Source organism: Cladophialophora psammophila (genome assembly GCF_000585535.1).
Source record: "Cladophialophora psammophila CBS 110553 chromosome Unknown aczJe-supercont1.30, whole genome shotgun sequence".
NCBI classification, from domain to species: domain Eukaryota; kingdom Fungi; phylum Ascomycota; class Eurotiomycetes; order Chaetothyriales; family Herpotrichiellaceae; genus Cladophialophora; species Cladophialophora psammophila.
Window position 1 is genome coordinate 19,808 of NW_006912951.1, and position 19,852 is coordinate 39,659.

Sequence of the window (19,852 nt, forward strand, 5' to 3'; positions counted from 1 at the left end):
GTGAGCGGAGTGGATGATCTCCGTGGGCGGTGCATGACAGACAGGCAGACTGACTGACAACAAACAACAACTACAACTACAACTCCCATGACCATCGTGTAGCCTGTTGGTGCCGGAGCCGGCGAGAGCAGAGCGGTCTTGGTAAAAGCCGAGCGATGATGTTTGAGATTGTCTGCTCGGTCCGGTCAATGTGTCTTCAGAGAAGAGGGACAAGGAAGAACCCAGCAGTCCTAAGAAGGGAAGGGACAGGTCTATCTGAGCTTTTTTTCTGCTGTCTGAAATCATGGCGGAAGTACAAAACGTCAACATAAAATCAAAAGAAAAGTGACAAGGAGAATCGAGAAAGAACGAAATCCTCTCCATTTCCACACCCTTCATCTTGCTCGGAAACAGATCGGGGTATCGTTGAAAGCCAGGTCGCTCCTAGAACGCAAGTACCAATCTTTTCCCGAATCGGTCATCCCAACGGTCTCAGACCCATCCAATGCCAGATCTTTCTCATTGTTTCTCCTACTCCTCGGGCCCCAAGTTCCAACGCTCCGCTTCCATTGTCCTCACCATCCGCACGCCTTTACAACGCGTCCTCCTCCCCGTCCTCGTCCCTCGTCCCCATCCGTGACCCGTTCACGTTCGCCTCCCTCCCACCGAACCGATTAGCCGCCCTCGCCTCGTGGATTCTTGCAATCGCCCGATGTGTCTTGGCCAACCTCTTATAATCGCCATTCCTCTCGTACTCTTCGGCGAGCTGCTTGTAACATTCCAGCGCGTGCACGCCGTACTCTCGGTCGCGGCCGTGTTGGTGTCGCTGCTGCTGAGACGATGGCGACAGGCCATCAATGCTTCTCCTCGCACGAGCAAGCTCTTTGGCCTCCGAAGTTTGAGAGTCTGCATCCTTGCTGCTGGTCCGTTGATGGTCATTGTGCGCAAGCCCGTTGTGGTTCGATGCGGCTGTGGAAGAACTCCTCAAATACTGTTCCTCCTCTGGATCAGTGCTGGTGAGTAGATCGACCAACTCTTCAATGGTGCCCACCAACTCTTCGAGCGCTGTCCACAATGCATCATCTGGCTGGTTCGCAATCGTGGAGAATAATTCTAGCAACTCCGCAATGAATATTTTTCGACTGACAGCTTCGTTCGCCGTCACCGGTTTCGCTTTCAGAATTGAGTTGAGGGCACCGATTATTTCGGTCTCAATCAACTCGAGGTCTTCGCTTAATGCCCATTCACTCACAATCATGGTTTGCAGTACCTCAACCGCAACCTTGCGCAGGCCCTCGTGCATACTCAGACAAAGACTGATGGTGGGTGCCACCAGGCTGGGCACGTATTGCACTTGATAGCCTCCTAGTCTGCGGATATTGTATCGTCGCTGGTCGTCGGCGGTAGCTTCCCAACCTAAACTCTCCCAAGCTTTGCGTAACAGGTCGGCTCCATATTGGCGCACGTCACCTGCAATTTTCCACACAGCGCGGCGTTTTTGTTCGGGAAAGAGCTCGAGTGTTAGAGCAGGAGACGAGACGAGCTTGAGGAGAGTATCGAGGAAGGTTTTCCACAGTTGCATGTCGAAGCTATCTGCATCCTCTGGTGTAGGGAGGTATGAAGAGATGAGGAGGGACGAGAGGTGGTTCAAGGTCGTTAGGGCGGATGAGTGGTGGTAGATGTGCAGACTGAGCCACGACGACGGAAACGCGTCATTCTTGAGGAGAGATCGTAGCACCATGAGGGTGGAGATAATGTACTCGGTGAGATCCTGTCCTTGAAGTTTGGGGTTTGGTGCGAGCTTCAACTTTACAATTGTAGAGATGAGAGACGAGAGTTCTAGTAGCGCCTCGTCAAACGGATCATTGTTTTCGGATGGTTTACTGATGAACGGATAGGAATCTGAGAAAAGGAGAGACAAGGACCGTCGTCTCGCTGGCGGTCCATCCGCAATGGTGTTGTAAGCAGAGATGAGTTTCGGCATGAAGTCGTGCAGGTGAGGAGTCGGAAATCGTGTGAGCTCAGCGACGACCGAGCAGCACAATCGGACTTGATCGTGCCAATTGTCTGACCGGTTGTTTGGAGTCCAGTACGGCAAAAGCCACCTGACGCAGTTCTTTACCAGCAGGTTCCGGTCTTTCTCATCCACCCAGATTTGATCCAGCTTGGTGTAGTTCAAGATTAGAACGATTCTGTACAAAAGCAATTTCCCGGAGGCTGCGTCGCATGCGTCAATGAAGTCAACCGCCACTTTGATCACTTCTTCTTTGCTGAAGGCTGGCAGCAGTTCTGGAAGCCAGTCGTGGAATTTCTGTACAAGAAGAGTTTTGCTCCCAACCAGAGCCGGAGTTTCACTGCGCATCATCATCTGCAGTCCGAAGAGGATTGCTTGCATGTCTTCCTTGAAGGTAGAGTGCTTCTCATCGTTGTCTTTGAGTTGCGACCCAAAGCGTCGCTGTTGGTAGGACACGATCAGGATCCTCATGAAATTTTTGCCGACCTTGAACAATGCTCTCATATCACGGGCGCTTTGGGGATCCGAAACGCTTTGCAGAAGTCTGGTGAAACTGCGAATCAGGCAAGATGCAGCATAGGGGAAGCGAAAGTGGTTCTCAGTGTACTGTTCAATCAGAGGACCAAGGTTAAACCGTCGGTCGTGGACAATTCCAAGAACCCAAACAATATCGTTGAATATCAAGTCCTCGAACTTGGACTCCCCCGACTTGTGCACGAGGACTCCGAACAACGCGTCCAAGACCTCCCGAAGCTGCTTGACGATTTCAATTTCCGGGACAAAAGTGAGTTTCTGTAGGATATCCAACAATTGGACCGACGTCTGATGTTTCCAATTGATGAGGCTGACCAGGGTTCGGTCCTGCGAATATTCCGTGCTGCAGAGGAGTGTATAGACTTCAAGGGAGGCAATTGTAACCAAGGAACCCTCATGGATGGTCTTATAGTTGGCGTTGTTCCAGGGCAGGGACAAATACGCACCGCGGCCTTGGACGATGCTGGACGTGATTTTATCGTAAGCGTGTAGGATCAGCGAGTGCTTGCCATCGGAAATGAAGGCCTGCTTGTCCCACAGAGGCAACCAAGCCAGGGCAAAAGGGAACTCTGGAGCATCCGCAATACTCAGGACCAAGTGGCTTTCTGGTACCTTTTCGGTTGGCACTCGCAAACATAATGTTTGATCCCACTTATGGTCGAGCTCAACGGCATTCGTTCGGAAGGCAGTAACTCCCGCACCATTTGAAGATGGAAATATACAATGCTCCACACGTCGTCCAGTATTGTCGCGTACCTCCATAGTCAGTTGCAGGTTCTGCAGTGAGTGCGCTTTTACTGGCACAACGTTCACCTCCGGGTGAGACAGATAGGAGCCTTGGGTTATCACTGCTTTGCTCAAGGTTAGATAGATGTCTGACCGTGGTTTGGACGGTGCCTCTGAGAAGCCCAACTTCTGGGTTTTGGTGATCATATGCATTGACGTGGGCGTGTTTTTGATCAGGGTGTCTGCCTCGGGCGCAGCATGAGGAGTCAGGCTGAAAGTGACGCTGGAGATTGGTGTGGACAGAACAAGAGCCTTTCCGGGATTGTCAAGGAGCTGCGCTGCTACAGCGCTGGATTGCCCGGTCTTTTCATCGTCCCGCTGCGATGCAGACCATATAGGGACCATCTCTTCTCGTGGCTGGCCGCCTCTGATGATGTCTGCAATGTCCAAAACTCCCACTCCAATGGTCCGAGGAACAGGTGGCCCGACAGGCTTGCTCTGGCCATCTTCCTCTTCTTCAATTGTCGACGGAGTTGATGCTCTTTCCTGGAAATGGGGGGTTGTTCTCCCATTTTGGCCAGGCTGAGGTCGCTCTGCATTCCGTCGTCTCCCAAACATCAAGCTGGATCTCCGCCTGTTCAGAGATAGCTGCCGTTGGCCAAGTAGGGTCCCATTCCTTGACGGCGGTCTTTCTGCTGCTCTTTTTTTGGTCTTCCGAGGAGGTTCTGGAATCACAACTTTGACAATAAGGAATAACCGATCATCAGTCCCCACGTCGCGAGTGCTTAGATCCGTCAGAAGTGTTTTCATTTTAGAACTTGCGACAGAGCTGTACGTCTCCGAAAAGGGCTTGAGGTAGCCGTCTGCATCCTTTAAATACAGAGTCAGACTCAGCGTTGCCGTGTCCAGGTCAGAACCAGCAACTGACGTGGCCTCGAGGAGACAATGATGGAGCGATGTTGCTTTGGACTTTTCAGAGGGGGTGGAATCCAAAACACTCATAACGGACTGTAATTTTGCCAGCTCTATGGCCGAGTCCTGCGAAGTCAATAGTCTACCTTGTCGAGCAGGGTCACGGACAATGACCTCGCCGCTGAGCATTTTATTGCCTCGCACTAGGTCCCAGACTGCCTCCCTGCGGACTTGCAGCCTCTCCTGAGTGGTGAGAACATCGTTCAATAATTCCCGCCTGGCATAATCGAGCCGTGTGGTGATGTCCGACATTTGGTCTAGAACATGATACTCTCGCCGCAGGACCAGCTCGGGGAGATGCAGAATATACCATTCCCGCAAACAGGAGGTGATTTCATCCACCAATGGCTCAGTGCTTGACGTCGGAGACTCATCGCCAATTTTGAGCATGGGCACTGGAGCTGGGGGCCTTGGCTGGCCCGGCTGGGCGAGAAATTCGACACCTGGACCAAGTTGTTCTCGAATTTCGATACAACACTTCGGAAAGATGCCAGAAAAGACACGGGCGTCGGCGGCGGTCCGGACTCCAGGGCTCAAAGCCGACAGCAAGGTGGGCGGCGCAACCAAATAACCTCGACACCAAGCGCCATCTTTGCCTCCTTCCTCGATGACATATAATTGGTCTCCAATTTGAAGAGGGAGTTCTGAGGGAGACGATGTCGGCTGAAAAGGATATATGGCAACCGCATACGACAGAGGCAGCGGCTGCCAGGGCATATTAGGTAAGAAAAGTCGAATGCCTCTAGACGTCGCAAGCAGTGAATGAGGTTGGACAGCAGTTTGTCGACAATGTTGGTCGGATCTCACAGTGGCCGGGGCTGTGGCCTCGCGATGATGATCGGTGGATCGAATCTAGGGGCCTGTGCACACGAGAGTCTCCTTTTTTTCTCGTAGATATTCATGGGCTGGGGCAGTGGATAACCTCGAATCAAGGTCGATACCTGATTGAGGGTTCGAAGAGTGGTTCTCAACGTGTCCAGTGAGAGGGTGTTGGAATACAATGATCAATCATTTCCTTGGTCTTGTTGTTGCGACGCGTTTGAAGAGTTTCCCGCCTGATGAAGTTTCCGAAGTTTGAAGACGACACCTGCTCGCTCGCCGCCAAAGCTGCACGTCTTGACCTCCGGTGCAGCACTGCAGCTCCCGGCACTGACAGCCTAACGGCTTTGGCCACTAGCCACCTAAATGAGCGCCCCAGAACGCCCTTAGTGGCCAGACCCTGCCCCGATCCAGCTAGAAGGCTGGTGGTTAACCCCCGTGGTGCCCCCCAACCTTGGCCCATGGTCCTTGCTGCAAGGCACCATCATCATCTGTTGCGTGACTCGGCGCTGCAAAAAGGTGATTTGCGATAATTTCAAACAAGCCACTATCCACGCCTTTACAAAGTCAGTTTCATCACTCCGAAAGCAGCCTCCATCGCCCCGTCTTCCTCTCGACTCCTGCGTCCCTAGCTGCTTTTGTCGCAAGTCCACGGAGAGGGTCTGGCAAGATGGAGCCGGTCGTCAATGTCTTGCTGAACACCTTCCCCGGCCTGTCGCTTCCCCGTACAATCTGTCTACCCTTGCCAGCTACTTCGACCACCACAGAGTTACTGGCCACTATAGCAGAGCTACTCCCACCTAATTTCCCAGACACGACGCACCTGACTTTGACCTCGACCCTAAACAAACGTGTACGTCCCTCGTCTACGATCACTGTTGGAGAATTGGCATTCGCTTCATCATGTCACGACAACGCACGCAGCTCTCTGCTTCCCCTCCGACTATCTGCCCCGTTGGTGGGAGGGAAAGGTGGGTTTGGTTCTCAGCTCCGAGCGGCTGGCGGTCGTATGTCATCACGAAAGAAACGTCAAAATGCAGAACTTGCGTCCGGAAGTGCTCGCGGTCTCGATGGGAGAAGGCTGCGGACCATCGCAGAGGCCAAAAATCTCGCCGCATATCTGGCTACCAAGCCGGACATGGATCGAAAGGAGAAGGAAGAAAGACGCAAGAGGTGGGAACAGATCATCGAACTGGCTGAGCAGAGGGAGGCCGACATGCGAGCAGGTAAGGGACCGGACGGCCGGCGGAAAGGACTCGGTGACGAGTGGATAGAAACGAAAGAAGAGGTTGGAGAGAATGTGCGGAATGCTGTTAAAATGGCCATGCTGGCAGGTGAAGAGCAAGAAGAGGCAAAAAGGTCTCCAGCACAAGAAGCTGACAGCAGCGGCAGCGGAGGCTCCGGTCCTGGGAGTGACGAAGATAGCGACGAGGAAGATGTGATGGAGCTGGATCAAGATGATATGTCCCGGCTTAGATCAGAAGCTGAGGCAGGAGATGCCGACGCCATCTGGGTGCTGCAGAATCGACTCAAAATTCCCGGCCATCTGTTGCCAAAGCCCAAGCAAGCAGTTCGGCGGTTCGCAGGGTTTGACGACGAAGATGAATTCTCGAGCAGTGACGAGGGCGAGGACGACGAGACTGAGCCGGACGCGATGGAAGGTAAAGGCAAGCACAAGGTTTCCATCGCTTCATAGATGCTGCAAAAGCCAATTCCTGATGTTTCCCTGCTTTGAGTGCTTCCTCACACATTGCCCCGTCGCCCTCGCCTCGTCTTGCTCGGTCTGGACCGCATCTTTCCTCCTCAAAGTCGACATCGTTTCTCTCTCGCTCTACGCTATCACGGATTTGTCCAACCCTTCCATACGGAGTTGCGCGTCCGACCTCAACGTTTGGTTAAGGAGATGGCAGTAACTATATTCCTCGCCTACTCTTAACATTAGGGGTATGGGTAAATCAATTTTCATGACTGATCCTTCTCACATCTCCGAGTGCCATCCAGGTGAAGAACAGGAGTTCTCGCTTGTCGAGTGAGGTTTCGAGAATCCCCAAGCTCCATCTCCCACTGCCAACTTCACTTTATCTTCCTCTTTCACCGAGTTCGTCCGGCATCAAACGAGCAGTGACTTGGACCGAAAGGAAAGGCATCACTTCCACTTCGCCAGTTTTTTTGTTTGTATCCATTCTCCTGCCATCGTTTTCCTTTGAGTCGCTTCATCCTATGATCATCTAAAAGGATGGCGCTCCCAGTCTTCGCCTTGCTGACCTTGGGCTCGCTGGCTCTGCTCGCCCTATACAAATTCATTCTCTGTCCGCTCCTCTTCCATCCATTACGGCATATTCCCTCTGCGCATTGGTCGATCCCCATCTTCGGAGATACCTGGATCACCTATCAGCGTTACATGGAGAGAAACAACGCCGTGACATACGCAGCCCATCTGAAGCACGGGTCCGTCGTCCGAATGGGCGCCAACGAACTGAGCGTCAACTGTGTGGATAACGGCATCAAGACCATATATGCCGGCTCCTGGGAAAAGCATGCCTGGTATCCTCAGAGATTTGGCTCCTACGGGTAAAGAACGATCCCTTATGGACTGGATGGCTTCAAATGTCGAGAGAAAACTGACGAACTTGGCCAGGGTCATGAACATGTTTTCTACAATCCATCACGGTCCTCATTCGCAAAAGAAACGGACAATGGCCAACGTCTACTCAAAGTCCTACATCGCCTCTTCTCCACAAGTTGCTGCGAATTCACACACTCTGTTCTCGACCCGCTATCTCCCTCTTCTCCAGAAACTTTCCGAAACAGGCGAGCCCACGGACGTGCATGACATGAACAATGCCTTTGCCATGGACTTCATGTCGGCGTATCAGTTCGGCCTGTCGGCGGGGACGAATCTTACCCAAGACCTGACAAGCAGGAGGCATATCCTTCATCAGTACCATTGTCGTAGGGACTATGAGTTCTTCTCCGCCGAAGCTCCTTGGCTGAAGAGGCTGACGCGAAGCCTCGGACTGCAAGTCGTGCCGTATTTCGTGGACGAGGCGAACATCCTCCTTGAAGATTGGAACGCCGGCATGTGCCGCAAGGCCGACAATTTTCCCTCGCAGGAAGCAGCAAGCGACACGGCCTCCGTATACCCTGGCGACGAGCCGGTCGTCTACAAGCAATTCAAGACCGGCATCACGAAGCTTCGCGAAAAGGATCCAAATGCGGGAAAGGCGACGGGTGAAGTCATCCTGCCGACCACGCGGCACGACGAACTGCATGACAACAAAAACACCAGCGACACCACGACTGCGGAGATCTACAGCGAAATGCTGGACCAGCTGGGCGCGGGCCACGAGACCTCGGCCATCGCCCTGACGTACCTGTATTGGGAACTGAGCAAGAACCCAGACCTCCAAAAGCAACTTCGTGAAGAGGTGCTGACGCTGACGCCGCCGATCAAATGGCCGTTGCCCACGGCTTCTGATCCTGCGCTGGACTTTGAGCTGCCGGACCCGAGACAAATCGATGCCCTCCCGTTACTGAACGCCATCCTGATGGAGACACTGCGTCTGCACGCGCCCATCCCGGGCATCGAACCACGCATCTCCCCCCACGTTCCAGGCGGGAGCACGCTGGGATCTTACTCGAACATCCCCGGCGGCGTGCGCGTTTCGGCGATGCCTTACACGCTGCACCGCAACGAGGCAGTCTTCTCCGAACCGGAGACGTTCCTGCCTGCGCGCTGGCTGCCCTCGCACTCCTCCGAGGACCAGCTGAAGGAGATGCACCGCTGGTTCTGGGCCTTTGGGTCCGGCGGCAGGATGTGTATTGGCAGCCACCTGGCCATCCAGGAGATCAAGCTGCTCGTCTCGGCGATATACAGCAACTGGGCCACGGAGATTGTGGACGACGAGGGCATCGAGGAAGTGGACGCCTACACGACAAAGCCCAGGAGTAATCGCTTGATCTTGAGGTTTACGCGCGTTTGACCCATTGATTGGATTGGGCGAAGAGAGCGGAGTACCCAGTAGAGAGGAGTGGGAGTCATGAGAACGAGAAAACAAGGCAGGAACTGTGCAGGAACTCTCAAGGTGCTTTTTAGGTGCTTCAACAGCAAAACGCGTGAACGGCCTGCCGTGGCCATCGCTTGCGCTTCCGCCTCTGCCTCTGATATATCCAAGCTATGGTACGGTCAATTTCAAGATGCTCTCGAGTAAGGAGTCGAAATAAACCGAGATAGTATCAAAGCCAACCTAACCAGAATTTTGGAGATATCTGCATCCGGCATGGTCCTCGTGAACCCGCCAAGGCAATAGGATACTCGATTTCCCTCATTCACAACCAGGGTGAAGGCATGAATCGGGACGTAAAACATTTTTGGGGTCTGGATCTCGCGGACCCTTTTTTCCCCTCCTCTCCCCTTCTCCGCCGTGATATCTGCCCGTTTGAGGTCAGCAATGGGTTTCTGTTTGTGCTGGTCATTCTTCCCAAGGGCAACAAAACAGAGCATTCTCTCGGCCGCGTGCAAGAGAGCGTGTGGTCCTGCTCGTTTACCCTTTTGTTGTCCGGCGAGAGCCAATTTGAGACTGGCATGTTGCGATTCAGGGGGTTGGTTCGTATATAGCCTTCACAAAGTGCGAGTCTATACGAACGGTGAGTGGGCACTCTGTATGCCGTCGCAGATTCATTTCCTGGCGTCTCGCGGGCAAAGTCTTTTCTTCACTACTCGTCGGCTAATGAGCCTTAGACCATCGAGTACCAGCTCCAGAAATAGAGCAGCACCGAAACAGTCCCTGAGAGGTCATTTAGAACTCATCCTTCCAAGATTCTCTCCGTTTCACTCCCTCTTGAGCAGACGCCATATTGGACGTCTTGTGCCGTTGAAATTCACATCGCCCTCCGCTTTAGAGTCGACCGTGCCCGCGTGGTGCGCGGCGTGGCTGGCTTGGGTTTCGGCGGCTTCTGCTTCTTCAGCTGTTTTCTCCTCTCAAGACTGATCTGGCGTTGGGAGATCTTGCCTCCACGCGCGATGGATTCGTCATCAATAACCTCTAATTCCATCAAGACGTTTTTGCGGAGGCCCCATTTCCCCAGCTGTCGCTTGTACTGCTGCGCGGTTGCGACGAAGTCGTGTTTCTGTCGCATCTCAGCCATGACTTCATCCAAGGGCAATCTTGCATAGAGCTCATAGATGGTGAATTTGTGTTTCTCCCAGATCTGAATTGGGATGGGCCGGCTGTGGTTTGAGCGAACCATGGCTGTAGCACGGACAGGACTGGCGATATTTGTTCGCAACGTAACGCCAAGGGGAGAAGCTTGTCCTTCAAGTTTGATGTATTAACTTCAGATATCAAGAGTCAGGACTATTGCCAGTCTTATAAGATCTGCAAGGCCAGAGAGGGGGAATGGGAAGCTCAATGCGGCACGACGTGGCAGACCTTGGCTGGAGCTCAGGCATATGAGAACTAGACCTTATTGGGCATCAAGTTGGGTTTCCACGGCCTGACGAAGCAAGCAATCAGAGATGCAGGAAGTATAAAGGGTCCTGGTACAGGTCTGTTTTTCAGCCAGGCAGTTTTGGGGCGCAAAGGAGAATGAAGCTAGATGCCGCACGGAGTTGCTGGACATGTCTATTGACCTGTCAGCTGACTAAATCTGCAAGGAATGGTTGCGGTAGTCGACATGGTCATGCACCTGGTGTTTGGGAGAAGTAGTTGTGTTGGTCAGTGGGCAGGGACTCGGAATCATCTCGACGGCTTCGGGTTCCTTGTACGCATTGTCCTGCAGGGAGGTGGCAGACCGCTCACTCATAGTCTCGCCGAAAGAATGAAGATGAGATCCTGGGAAAAGGGCGAAAGAGAAAGAATACAGCAATGGAGAAGCGATGCATGGAATTGATTCCACTAATGTATATTTGTCGTTCCAAGATCGACAACCCGCCAGGAAAATGTGTGATGCGAGTGTTTGAACGGGATCCTACCTTCCCATCGAGGCTGTGGTCACCAGGCGCTGTTCGTCAGGCTGTACTAGTCGGTGACTGCAGGTCAAGTGCAGGTGTGGTATTTTGGACTTGAAGGGCGAGTTGACGCCTGAATGCCCGCTTTGGGGCTGCCCATGTATTGAGCCACCAGGCACTCGCAAGTAGTAGTGACGGGGCGTCAGGGGGGCCTATGAGGTTAGGCTTGGAGAAGAAGACTGGGAGGCATTGAGCATCCGCCGCCACCAAAATGCCAAGACCGAACTAATAGCTAAAGTTTTTCCGCTCCGAAAAATTGGCTTTTTGAGAAAGGCTGGCAAGGCTGAATGTGTCGGGCATTGTCGGTCGAGACAACCGACAACGCTCAGTCGAAGCAGACGCGTGTGGTCTTGTTTTGTCAGACGGCTTACGAGGTACTTGTACTGGTACTTGTACTTGTTCCGCAAGGGTTCACAGCTCTAGAGTCCGACGGCGAACACAGTCTAGCAATTAGTCCGGCCATCCATGTCATTGGCTGACGTGACGAGCCAGGGTCTTCACTCCGTAGCAGATCTTCGGAATGTGCTTATCGTCCGTACATAGTTTGTACCTGCGTCGCATACGTGCCCGGTTAAAACTTCACCATGGTGACGATACTGCAGAATGCTGGCAAGAACGGAAAGAAACAGCAGTGCTCATCATGGTAATGTCATAATCCCGCAGTGATCGGATGGAGTCTTACGAAAACTGATGTGGCCGTGAAGTGAAGGCCTCAGCCTCATCTGAAATTCCATTGGCCCACCGTCTGTGGGATGGCGGAATCTGCGACATTCGATCTGGTTCTCTTCTTCTCTTGGCTTTTTCCAAAACCTTCCCCGACCCGATCATCTCGCGCGCCTACCAACCTGATCAACCTGGAACAATACAATTGTTTGTCCTGCGACTTGACCTCATAAATCCACGCCTTTTCCCTTTCACTCTCTGGGCCCTTTTGACTCTATATCTCTTGGTAACTTTTACATACACTAGTTGGACATTCACCCGTCCAACGCTGCCTGCGTCGCCCATCAGATCGGCAAACCTCCTTTCCCAGAATTCCTGCAACCCGCTCACAGACGAATCTTTTTCAACCCACCAACACCCTTCCGTCCTTCTTGACTTGCCTCTCACCTCACCCTCGTCAGCATCTACACTCACCAAGAGTCTCGAGCGAGCAAGATGGTCAAGGAGACAAAATACTATGACATCCTAGGGGTAGGTTGAATTGTGTGCCTTCGCAAGGCTGGAGACGACCGTCGCCCACTAACAAACGTAACACAGGTTGACCCTACGGCCACAGAGGCTCAACTGAAATCGGCTTACAAGAAAGGTGCCCTGAAACACCACCCAGGTAAGAGCACTATCCGGCTCTCGATCTGAGAGGCAGCGTTTCTGACTCCTGAGCAGATAAGAATGCCCACAACCCAGAAGCGGCTGAAAAGTTCAAAGACCTTTCCAAAGCATATGAAGTCCTCTCCGACCCTCAGAAACGAAGCCTTTACGATCAGTATGGCGAAGAAGGTCTAGAACAAGGCGGCATGGGAGGCGGTGGGATGGCCGCAGAAGATCTCTTTGCACAGTTCTTTGGCGGCGGATCAGCCTTTGGAGGCATGTTTGGAGGCGGCATGCGCGACGCCGGCCCAAAGAAAGCCCGAACTATCCACCATGTCCACAAAGTGTCCCTCGAGGATATCTACCGTGGGAAAGTGTCCAAACTTGCCCTTCAAAAGTCGGTCATCTGCCCGCAGTGTGACGGCCGTGGAGGCAAAGAAGGGGCGGTCAAGACCTGTACCGGTTGCAACGGTCAGGGCATGAAGACTATGATGCGCCAAATGGGCCCCATGATTCAACGGTTCCAGACCATCTGTCCCGATTGCCAGGGTGAGGGAGAAACTATCCGTGACCGCGACCGATGCAAACGTTGCATGGGCAAGAAGACGGTGGTGGAACGTAAGGTCCTCCACGTCCATGTCGACCGTGGCGTCAAGAGCGGCCACAAGATTGAGTTTCGCGGTGAGGGTGATCAGATGCCGGGGGTCCTTGCAGGAGACGTCGTGTTTGAGATCGAACAGAAGCCCCATCCACGATTCCAGAGGAAGGACGACGATCTTTTCTATCACGCTGAGATTGATTTGTTGACTGCTTTGGCCGGTGGTCAGATTTATATTGAGCATCTCGACGATCGGTGGTTGACTGTCAACATTTATCCCGGCGAACCTATCACTCCTGGTGAGTTCAAAATTATATCGAGTCCCTTGCCGCGATAGCTTAGTGTCCTGATACTGACTTTCCCGCTAGGAGCAATCAAGGTGATCAAGGGCCAAGGCATGCCGTCATTTAGACACCACGATTTTGGCAACCTGTACATTCAATTCGACGTCAAATTCCCAGATAAGACACAACTCCAGAACCTCGAGCTCCTTGAGCAAGTCCTGCCGCCCCGCATGCAACAGAAACTGCCACCTCCCGACGGCATGGTAGAAGATTTTGACCTTGAAGATGTCGATCCCCGTCAACAAGCACGTGCTCATGGTGCCGCTGGCATGGACGAAGAAGATGAAGATGGCATCCCACCTGGAGCCGAGAGAGTTCAGTGTGCTTCCCAGTAAAGGAGCGGGGAAACGCCAACGCCCGGTCGGCAAATGTGACCACGCTGAAAAGAATAAACAATGGACTGCAGACATAATGAGTTGACGCGCGAAAGAAGTAAACGACTCCGGGCATCAGCGAACGTGAGGGTTTATCCTGCATTTGATCTCATGATCGCTGGAGCATGGGCACGGGTGCATTGCACGGCGTAAGGGACTGGGAATGGAATAGCTTGCGGTCAAACTCCCGGCGTTTCATGAAGGAAGGTATCAGAATATGGAGTAATGGCTCTTATGGTGTGCACACAGCAAGAAGGCCTACGGGAGGTCTCAGTTCGGCTGAGGGCATGGACAGACCTGCCGAGGGCCTAGTGTACATCGTCTTGGGCTCTGACCGATTCACGCATCTTTAGACAGCCTTGCTATTATGCATGATAGACTAGGGGTCTGGAGCTGCAGCACGCGAGACCTCGTGAGGGGGTGTGATTAGTTGATACAAGTACAGTACTCGTTATGTTATGACGGTGGCGACCGAAGAGCCAGCAGAGAAGAGACGTACTACTTTGTTCTGTATTAACCGAGCGGGAGAAGCACGTGTAGATTGGATTGCTTTTTTAGACTGACGACCAAGTGTACCTCCGTAACTCAGCTCCGTCGTCAGTCCTCCGGTAGGGCCACGGCAAGTGCCCCAAATGGACTCCGCAGCGCCGCCAACTTCAAAGCACGAGGATCATATCAATCTCCATCAATCTCACAACAGATCGGACGCATGATCCGAGAGCACGATGGGCCGACCTAGTGCGAAGCCACATGGGTTCCAGCTCTTGATTGTGCATGGCCATGGTGAGCAGGGCCGGCCATAATCTCGTCAACGGCGTCAAGATATCGGAGTTTTCAACCCCCCACCGCCGATGCGGTTAGAAAAGGAAATCCTTAGGCACGGCCCAAAAAAGTAACGCAGGATGGGGGGTTAATAGTAGATCAGGGGGATCACGCTATCGAGAAGTCAAATGTCCGGTAACACGAGGAGAAAATCAGACGAAGACGAAAATAGGAGAGTTTGAGGCTGGCGGCCTTGACTTTCTGTACTGGGTACGAGGTACCGAGTAACATCCAACTGAACTCGAGCTCTATCGACTCGATGCTTAGGGAGGGGGCAAAGCCTGCGGTTGCAAATGGGAAAACAAGGCTTGGCCCCTGACATCCACGCTCGTCGCCACCTGACTTGGGCGCAAAAAGCGGTCAACATGGCACGCACAGACATGCAGTGTCCCTTGTGATCCAACAATCCACATTCCACCCTCCTCCCTGTCTCCCTCCCGGGCGTGCTGCACATGCACCTTGCTCCAGCTCTGGCACATCCACCACCTGCGATCTTGTCCTAGACACCCTCCTACACTGCTCCTCCATCGAGAACTCGACGGGGTGCATGCCGTGCTGACGTGATCGGCGGAGAAAAAGACCACATTCTCCAGGCAAAAAATGATGAGGGACACATACACAGACATGAACGGGCGAGCTGTAAACCCTGATAAATTCAGTCTCGGTTTTCCATGGACGATGGGATCATTATGGCGTCAATCGCGTCAGCAATTAGCCAAACCCACGCCGGGGACCAGCTCGCCATGATTGGCTCCGACTCGAGAGATTTCCTCTTCGATGGCAAGCCTTGCCCACAAATTGACAGGCGGGAGACCCGCGGGCCCTGGCAGGCAAGAGCGGGACCACATTGATCGACGAAACAAATGTCAACAACTGCACCCGCGACACATTGAGCACGCCATTTTGCTCCTCTCAGAAGAGTTGATGGCCTTTCTCGGTCAGAGACATGATGGAATTGACTAGCCTTTGCATGCAGCCATGTGAGGCGAGGGTGATAAGTTAGTTCGCCGCTAACCACCCACCGCTGCTAACGATACGAGGACGTCAGAGAGCATGCGAAGTCTACCCACGAGGAGGGTTGGCGAAACGAGGGAACACTCCCTTCGACCCGTGCCGGGGAACGACAGCGGCAACGAGGGTCAGCACCACCGTCATCGCCATAGCCATAATCATCATCATCATCAATTGCAATCCGTCGCCGCCGCCGTTGTTTGTTGATGGCGACTGCGGTGCCAGGGCCATGGGTCTTTCTGAAGTCGGACAAGGCACACCACCTGTCTATTGTTGTGTTCACCAAGCTTGGTTTGCTTTGGATGGCATCAACCACCACATGGTCCTTTGGATGGCTTGGCTGTACTCGGTGCCTCGTGCGAGATATCTTTGCTGCCGAGTCGTCGCTCTGAGAAATGCTTCGTGTGCTTGAAACAACAGCCGCTGCTGGTTCTCCGCCACCCTGGATATCTCTCGCGCTTCAACGCATGTTCATCGTCGTCATCCAATGGACCATTGCAACGGGTTTGATTCTGGGCATGTGAGCATGAGCTGCAGGGCAGTGCGTTGCAATGGTCGCCTTTCCGAGAACTGCGCCTTGGGTTCCATCACGCCTTCGATTGCACCATCGCCTCTGACCCCGTCCATTTCATCATCGCTCCAATGAGACGAATAGAAAATTTCTGCCCCCTTCTCTAGGAAGCATCCTGAGGATCGATTCGAGACCCCTTCTCAAACACCTTCTCGTTCCCTTCTCTCCAAGCCGAGTTGAGATCTCGCTTGTTCAAGCACTGACGCCCACATGGTCCCTCGCGTGCTGCTGCCTTTCAAGGTTGCGGTAGGCGGAGGATAACTTCAAAACCTGGCTCGCTGGCACGCCCGCCTCTACATTACTTACCTTCATCTCACATCTTCCCTGTTCTTCTTGGTGTAGACCCCCCTCCGGGAACCTCCCCCCCCCCGGGCTGATATCAAGGTCGAGAGCTCCCACAACGTGGACTCCTCTTTCATTCTGAACCCATACTTGGAACCAAGAACATCAATTCTTTTCTGCTTGGTCACAGCATACGAAGAAGATAAACTTATGGTACTAAGCCCCTTGGGCGAAGCGTGTCAACCACGCAGCTCCAACCATCTCCTCCGCCGTGGGAAGTCGAGCGATTCCTAGCGACACAAACCCAAGCACGCTGCAAGCCACAAAGCGCACTAATTCTAGCCTTTTGGTGCAAATCCTATCCGCCTGCCGCTTTCCACCACGCCATAAGCCTTGGCATATCTAGCCAGTCAGCGGTCAGGCCTCCCCGGCCCATTTGGTCCATACCAGATCCATACCCGACTCGGACCCCCCCCTAGTCGCGCCAGAGCAATCTTCCCAACCCAGGCTATTCAAACTCTGCAAGTCCGCTCCGACAGCCCCTCTTCTTTATATACTCTCTTTCCAACCTTCTCTCAGCAGGTCGACCTTGGGCACCCACTCTTTTGCGGTATACCGGCGGGAAGCACGTTCTTTCAGATCTCTGATTAGACCTGTTAGACGTGACTATGGCGGCCACCTCCTCCAAGATCGGCCATGGACTGGCTAAGGTCCTCGCTATCAACCTCGACGAGCGCCAGGCACAGAAAGATGCAGTGACCAGAGGCGAATCAACATACTCAGTCAGCACGGCTGACTCTTATATCGAGGATGAGCCGAGAACCATCGACTGGGTCCGAGATCTAATTCCCTCTGGACATAATATGCTGGTCTACTTTCGCAGTTTGTTCCCTTTCACCAACTGGATTCTGCGCTACAATGTCCAATGGTTGATTGGGGATCTGGTCGCTGGCATCACGGTCGGCGCCGTGGTCGTGCCTCAGAGCATGGCTTACGCAAAACTCGCTGAGCTTCCCGTCGAATATGGACTCTACTCTTCATTCATGGGGGTCCTGATCTACTGGTTCTTTGCCACCTCCAAAGATATCACCATCGGTCCTGTCGCTGTCATGTCCACCATTACCGGAAATGTCGTCAACAAAGTCGTGGCAGAGCATCCTGATGTTCCCGGCCACGTTGTTGCTTCCGCTTTGGCAATCATTGCAGGCGCCATCATCTGCTTTATTGGGATCGTCCGGTGCGGGTGGATTGTGGATTTCATTCCCTTGACGGCCATCTCTGCGTTCATCACCGGTTCTGCCCTCAACATTGCGGTTGGTCAAGTGCCCACTCTGATGGGCATCAAGGTCAAAGGATTCAATACTCGCGCCTCAACTTATTTGGTGGTGATCAACACCCTCAAGTATCTCGGGCATACCAAACTCGACGCCGCTATCGGTTTGACGGCGCTATTCCTCCTCTACCTCATCCGATTCATCTTGAACCGCTGTGCAAAGAAATACCCCAACCGAGCGAAGCTGTTCTTCTTCCTCAACACGCTGCGCACTTCGTTTGTGCTTTGCGTATACATCCTGATCAGCTATCTCTCGAACCGGCATCATCGCGAGAAGCCCATCTTTAGTATCTTGGGCAAAGTCCCCCGTGGATTCAAACACGCCGCAGTGCCAACGATCGACACGACCATCATCGGCTATTTTGCGGACCAACTTCCAGCATCTGTCATTGTCATGCTCATCGAACACATTGCCATCTCCAAGTCTTTTGGCCGAATCAATAACTATACCATCAATCCGTCACAGGAACTGGTCGCCATAGGTGTTACGAACTTGCTTGGCCCTTTCTTGGGAGCTTATCCCGCCACCGGCTCGTTCTCTCGGACCGCCATCAAGTCAAAGGCTGGCGTACGGACACCCTTTGCCGGTGTCATTACGGCCATAGTGGTACTCCTAGCCATTTACGCTCTTCCAGCCATGTTCTTCTACATTCCCAATGCCGGACTTGCTGCTGTTATTATCCATGCTGTCGGTGATTTGATCACCCCTCCCAACACGGTGTACCAGTTCTGGCGCGTTTCACCGCTGGAAGTCCTCATCTTCTTCACAGGTGTGTTTGTGACCGTCTTCTCGTCCATCGAGAATGGTATCTACACTACCATTTCCGTCAGCGCTGCTGTTCTTCTCTTCCGAGTTGTCAAAGCTCGTGGCCACTTCGTCGGAAAGGTCAAGATTCATTCGGTCATTGGTGACCACTTGATCGAAGACAAGTTCCATGACAAACCACGCATGTCCGATGATGACCAGGCCGCGCGAAATATCTTCCTTCCCTTGGATCACCACGACGGCTCGAATCCGTCCATCCATGTCGAATCTCCCTATCCGGGAATCTTCATCTATCGATTTAGCGAGGGCTTCAATTACCCCAACGCGAACCACTACACCGACTATCTTGTCCGATATATCTTTGAACACACGCGGCGGACCAACCCTGACTCATGGCCTCGGCCGGGAGACCGCCCATGGAACAACCCTGGCCCCCGAAGAGGCAAGTCCGAACCAGACCGATCTCACCTGCCGACCTTGAAAGCTGTCATTCTGGACTTCTCATCCGTCAACAATGTCGACGTTACCAGTGTTCAGAATCTGATCGATGTCCGCAACCAGCTCGACCGCTATGCCAGCCCCGAAGCTGTTCAATGGCACCTTGCATGCATTAACAACCGTTGGACGAAGCGAGCTCTCGCCTCTGCCGGCTTCGGCTTTCCCACGGTCCCCACGGAAGAGCAGCATCGCTGGAAGCCCATCTTCAGTGTTGCAGAAATCGGCGGTGCATCTTCTGCCGCCGCGGCTGCCGAGGATGAAGCCAATCGACGACTGTCTCGTCAGCATCATGACGAAGAGCAAGGCGGCTCTCGACCAAACAGCAGCGGTATCTCCAAAACCGACGATATCACACGGGCGCAGTACAAGGATGACTCTACGACGAGCTCCAGCCAGGACGGTGATCTGTCGAAACAGATTAGTCATAGCAAGGCATATGTCCGGACCTCGACCAAGAGAGTTGCTGTGGTTCACAGTTTGAATAGGCCTTTCTTCCACATTGACTTGACGAGCGCCTTACAGTCGGCAATTGCGAATGTGCAACACCAAGAGCAATTGAAGGCAGCCGGGACCGAGGAAATTGACGAGATTCCTGGCAAGGTATAGGTGGACTAGAAATGTGGTGGAAGCCTGCACTACCCTTTTACACCTTACCTGGTACGAACCAATCCATATGGAAGGAATGACAGGGAAGAGCCAGGTGTCATAACTCCAGATAGAGTTAAACTGGCTGCCAGCATCCTGAGCTTAGCCAGCCTTGCCCAGCCTAACGCATGCGCGGCGTTGACACAAATTGATGACTGACGCGGCTGTCTCAGATGACGGAAGGATGGGAGAATAGATATGCGGGCGGCTTGGAAGTTTGCATAATGATCTACGGCTGCCGCT

General features: G+C 53.2%; 6 protein-coding genes across 6 annotated transcripts; 4 read left to right on the forward strand and 2 right to left on the reverse strand.

Annotated features, from left to right (window-relative positions):
* Positions 1 to 571: 571 nt before the first annotated feature.
* On the reverse strand, positions 572 to 4,942 carry A1O5_11950 (uncharacterized protein; the record flags this gene model as incomplete). Its single annotated transcript, XM_007752519.1, has 1 exon — positions 572 to 4,942. The coding sequence occupies one exon, from the start codon at positions 4,940 to 4,942 to the stop codon at positions 572 to 574; it is 4,371 nt and encodes a 1,456-aa protein (XP_007750709.1).
* A 772-nt stretch (positions 4,943 to 5,714) lies between these two features.
* Positions 5,715 to 6,740, forward strand: A1O5_11951 (uncharacterized protein; the record flags this gene model as incomplete). Its single annotated transcript, XM_007752520.1, has 1 exon — positions 5,715 to 6,740. One exon carries the CDS (start codon positions 5,715 to 5,717, stop codon positions 6,738 to 6,740), a length of 1,026 nt encoding a protein of 341 aa, XP_007750710.1.
* Positions 6,741 to 7,280: 540 nt separating this feature from the next.
* A1O5_11952 (uncharacterized protein) lies at positions 7,281 to 9,027 on the forward strand (the record flags this gene model as incomplete). Its single annotated transcript, XM_007752521.1, has 2 exons — positions 7,281 to 7,615; positions 7,683 to 9,027. The coding sequence occupies 2 exons, from the start codon at positions 7,281 to 7,283 to the stop codon at positions 9,025 to 9,027; spliced, it is 1,680 nt and encodes a 559-aa protein (XP_007750711.1).
* An 898-nt stretch (positions 9,028 to 9,925) lies between these two features.
* Positions 9,926 to 10,294, reverse strand: A1O5_11953 (uncharacterized protein; the record flags this gene model as incomplete). Its single annotated transcript, XM_007752522.1, has 1 exon — positions 9,926 to 10,294. One exon carries the CDS (start codon positions 10,292 to 10,294, stop codon positions 9,926 to 9,928), a length of 369 nt encoding a protein of 122 aa, XP_007750712.1.
* A 1,918-nt stretch (positions 10,295 to 12,212) lies between these two features.
* Positions 12,213 to 13,642, forward strand: A1O5_11954 (DnaJ like subfamily A member 2; the record flags this gene model as incomplete). The annotated part of the gene is made up of 4 exons (XM_007752523.1): positions 12,213 to 12,248; positions 12,315 to 12,384; positions 12,438 to 13,262; positions 13,332 to 13,642. 4 exons carry the CDS (start codon positions 12,213 to 12,215, stop codon positions 13,640 to 13,642), a joined length of 1,242 nt encoding a protein of 413 aa, XP_007750713.1.
* A 3,393-nt stretch (positions 13,643 to 17,035) lies between these two features.
* Positions 17,036 to 19,570, forward strand: A1O5_11955 (SulP family sulfate permease; the record flags this gene model as incomplete). Its single annotated transcript, XM_007752524.1, has 1 exon — positions 17,036 to 19,570. The coding sequence occupies one exon, from the start codon at positions 17,036 to 17,038 to the stop codon at positions 19,568 to 19,570; it is 2,535 nt and encodes an 844-aa protein (XP_007750714.1).
* Positions 19,571 to 19,852: the final 282 nt, after the last annotated feature.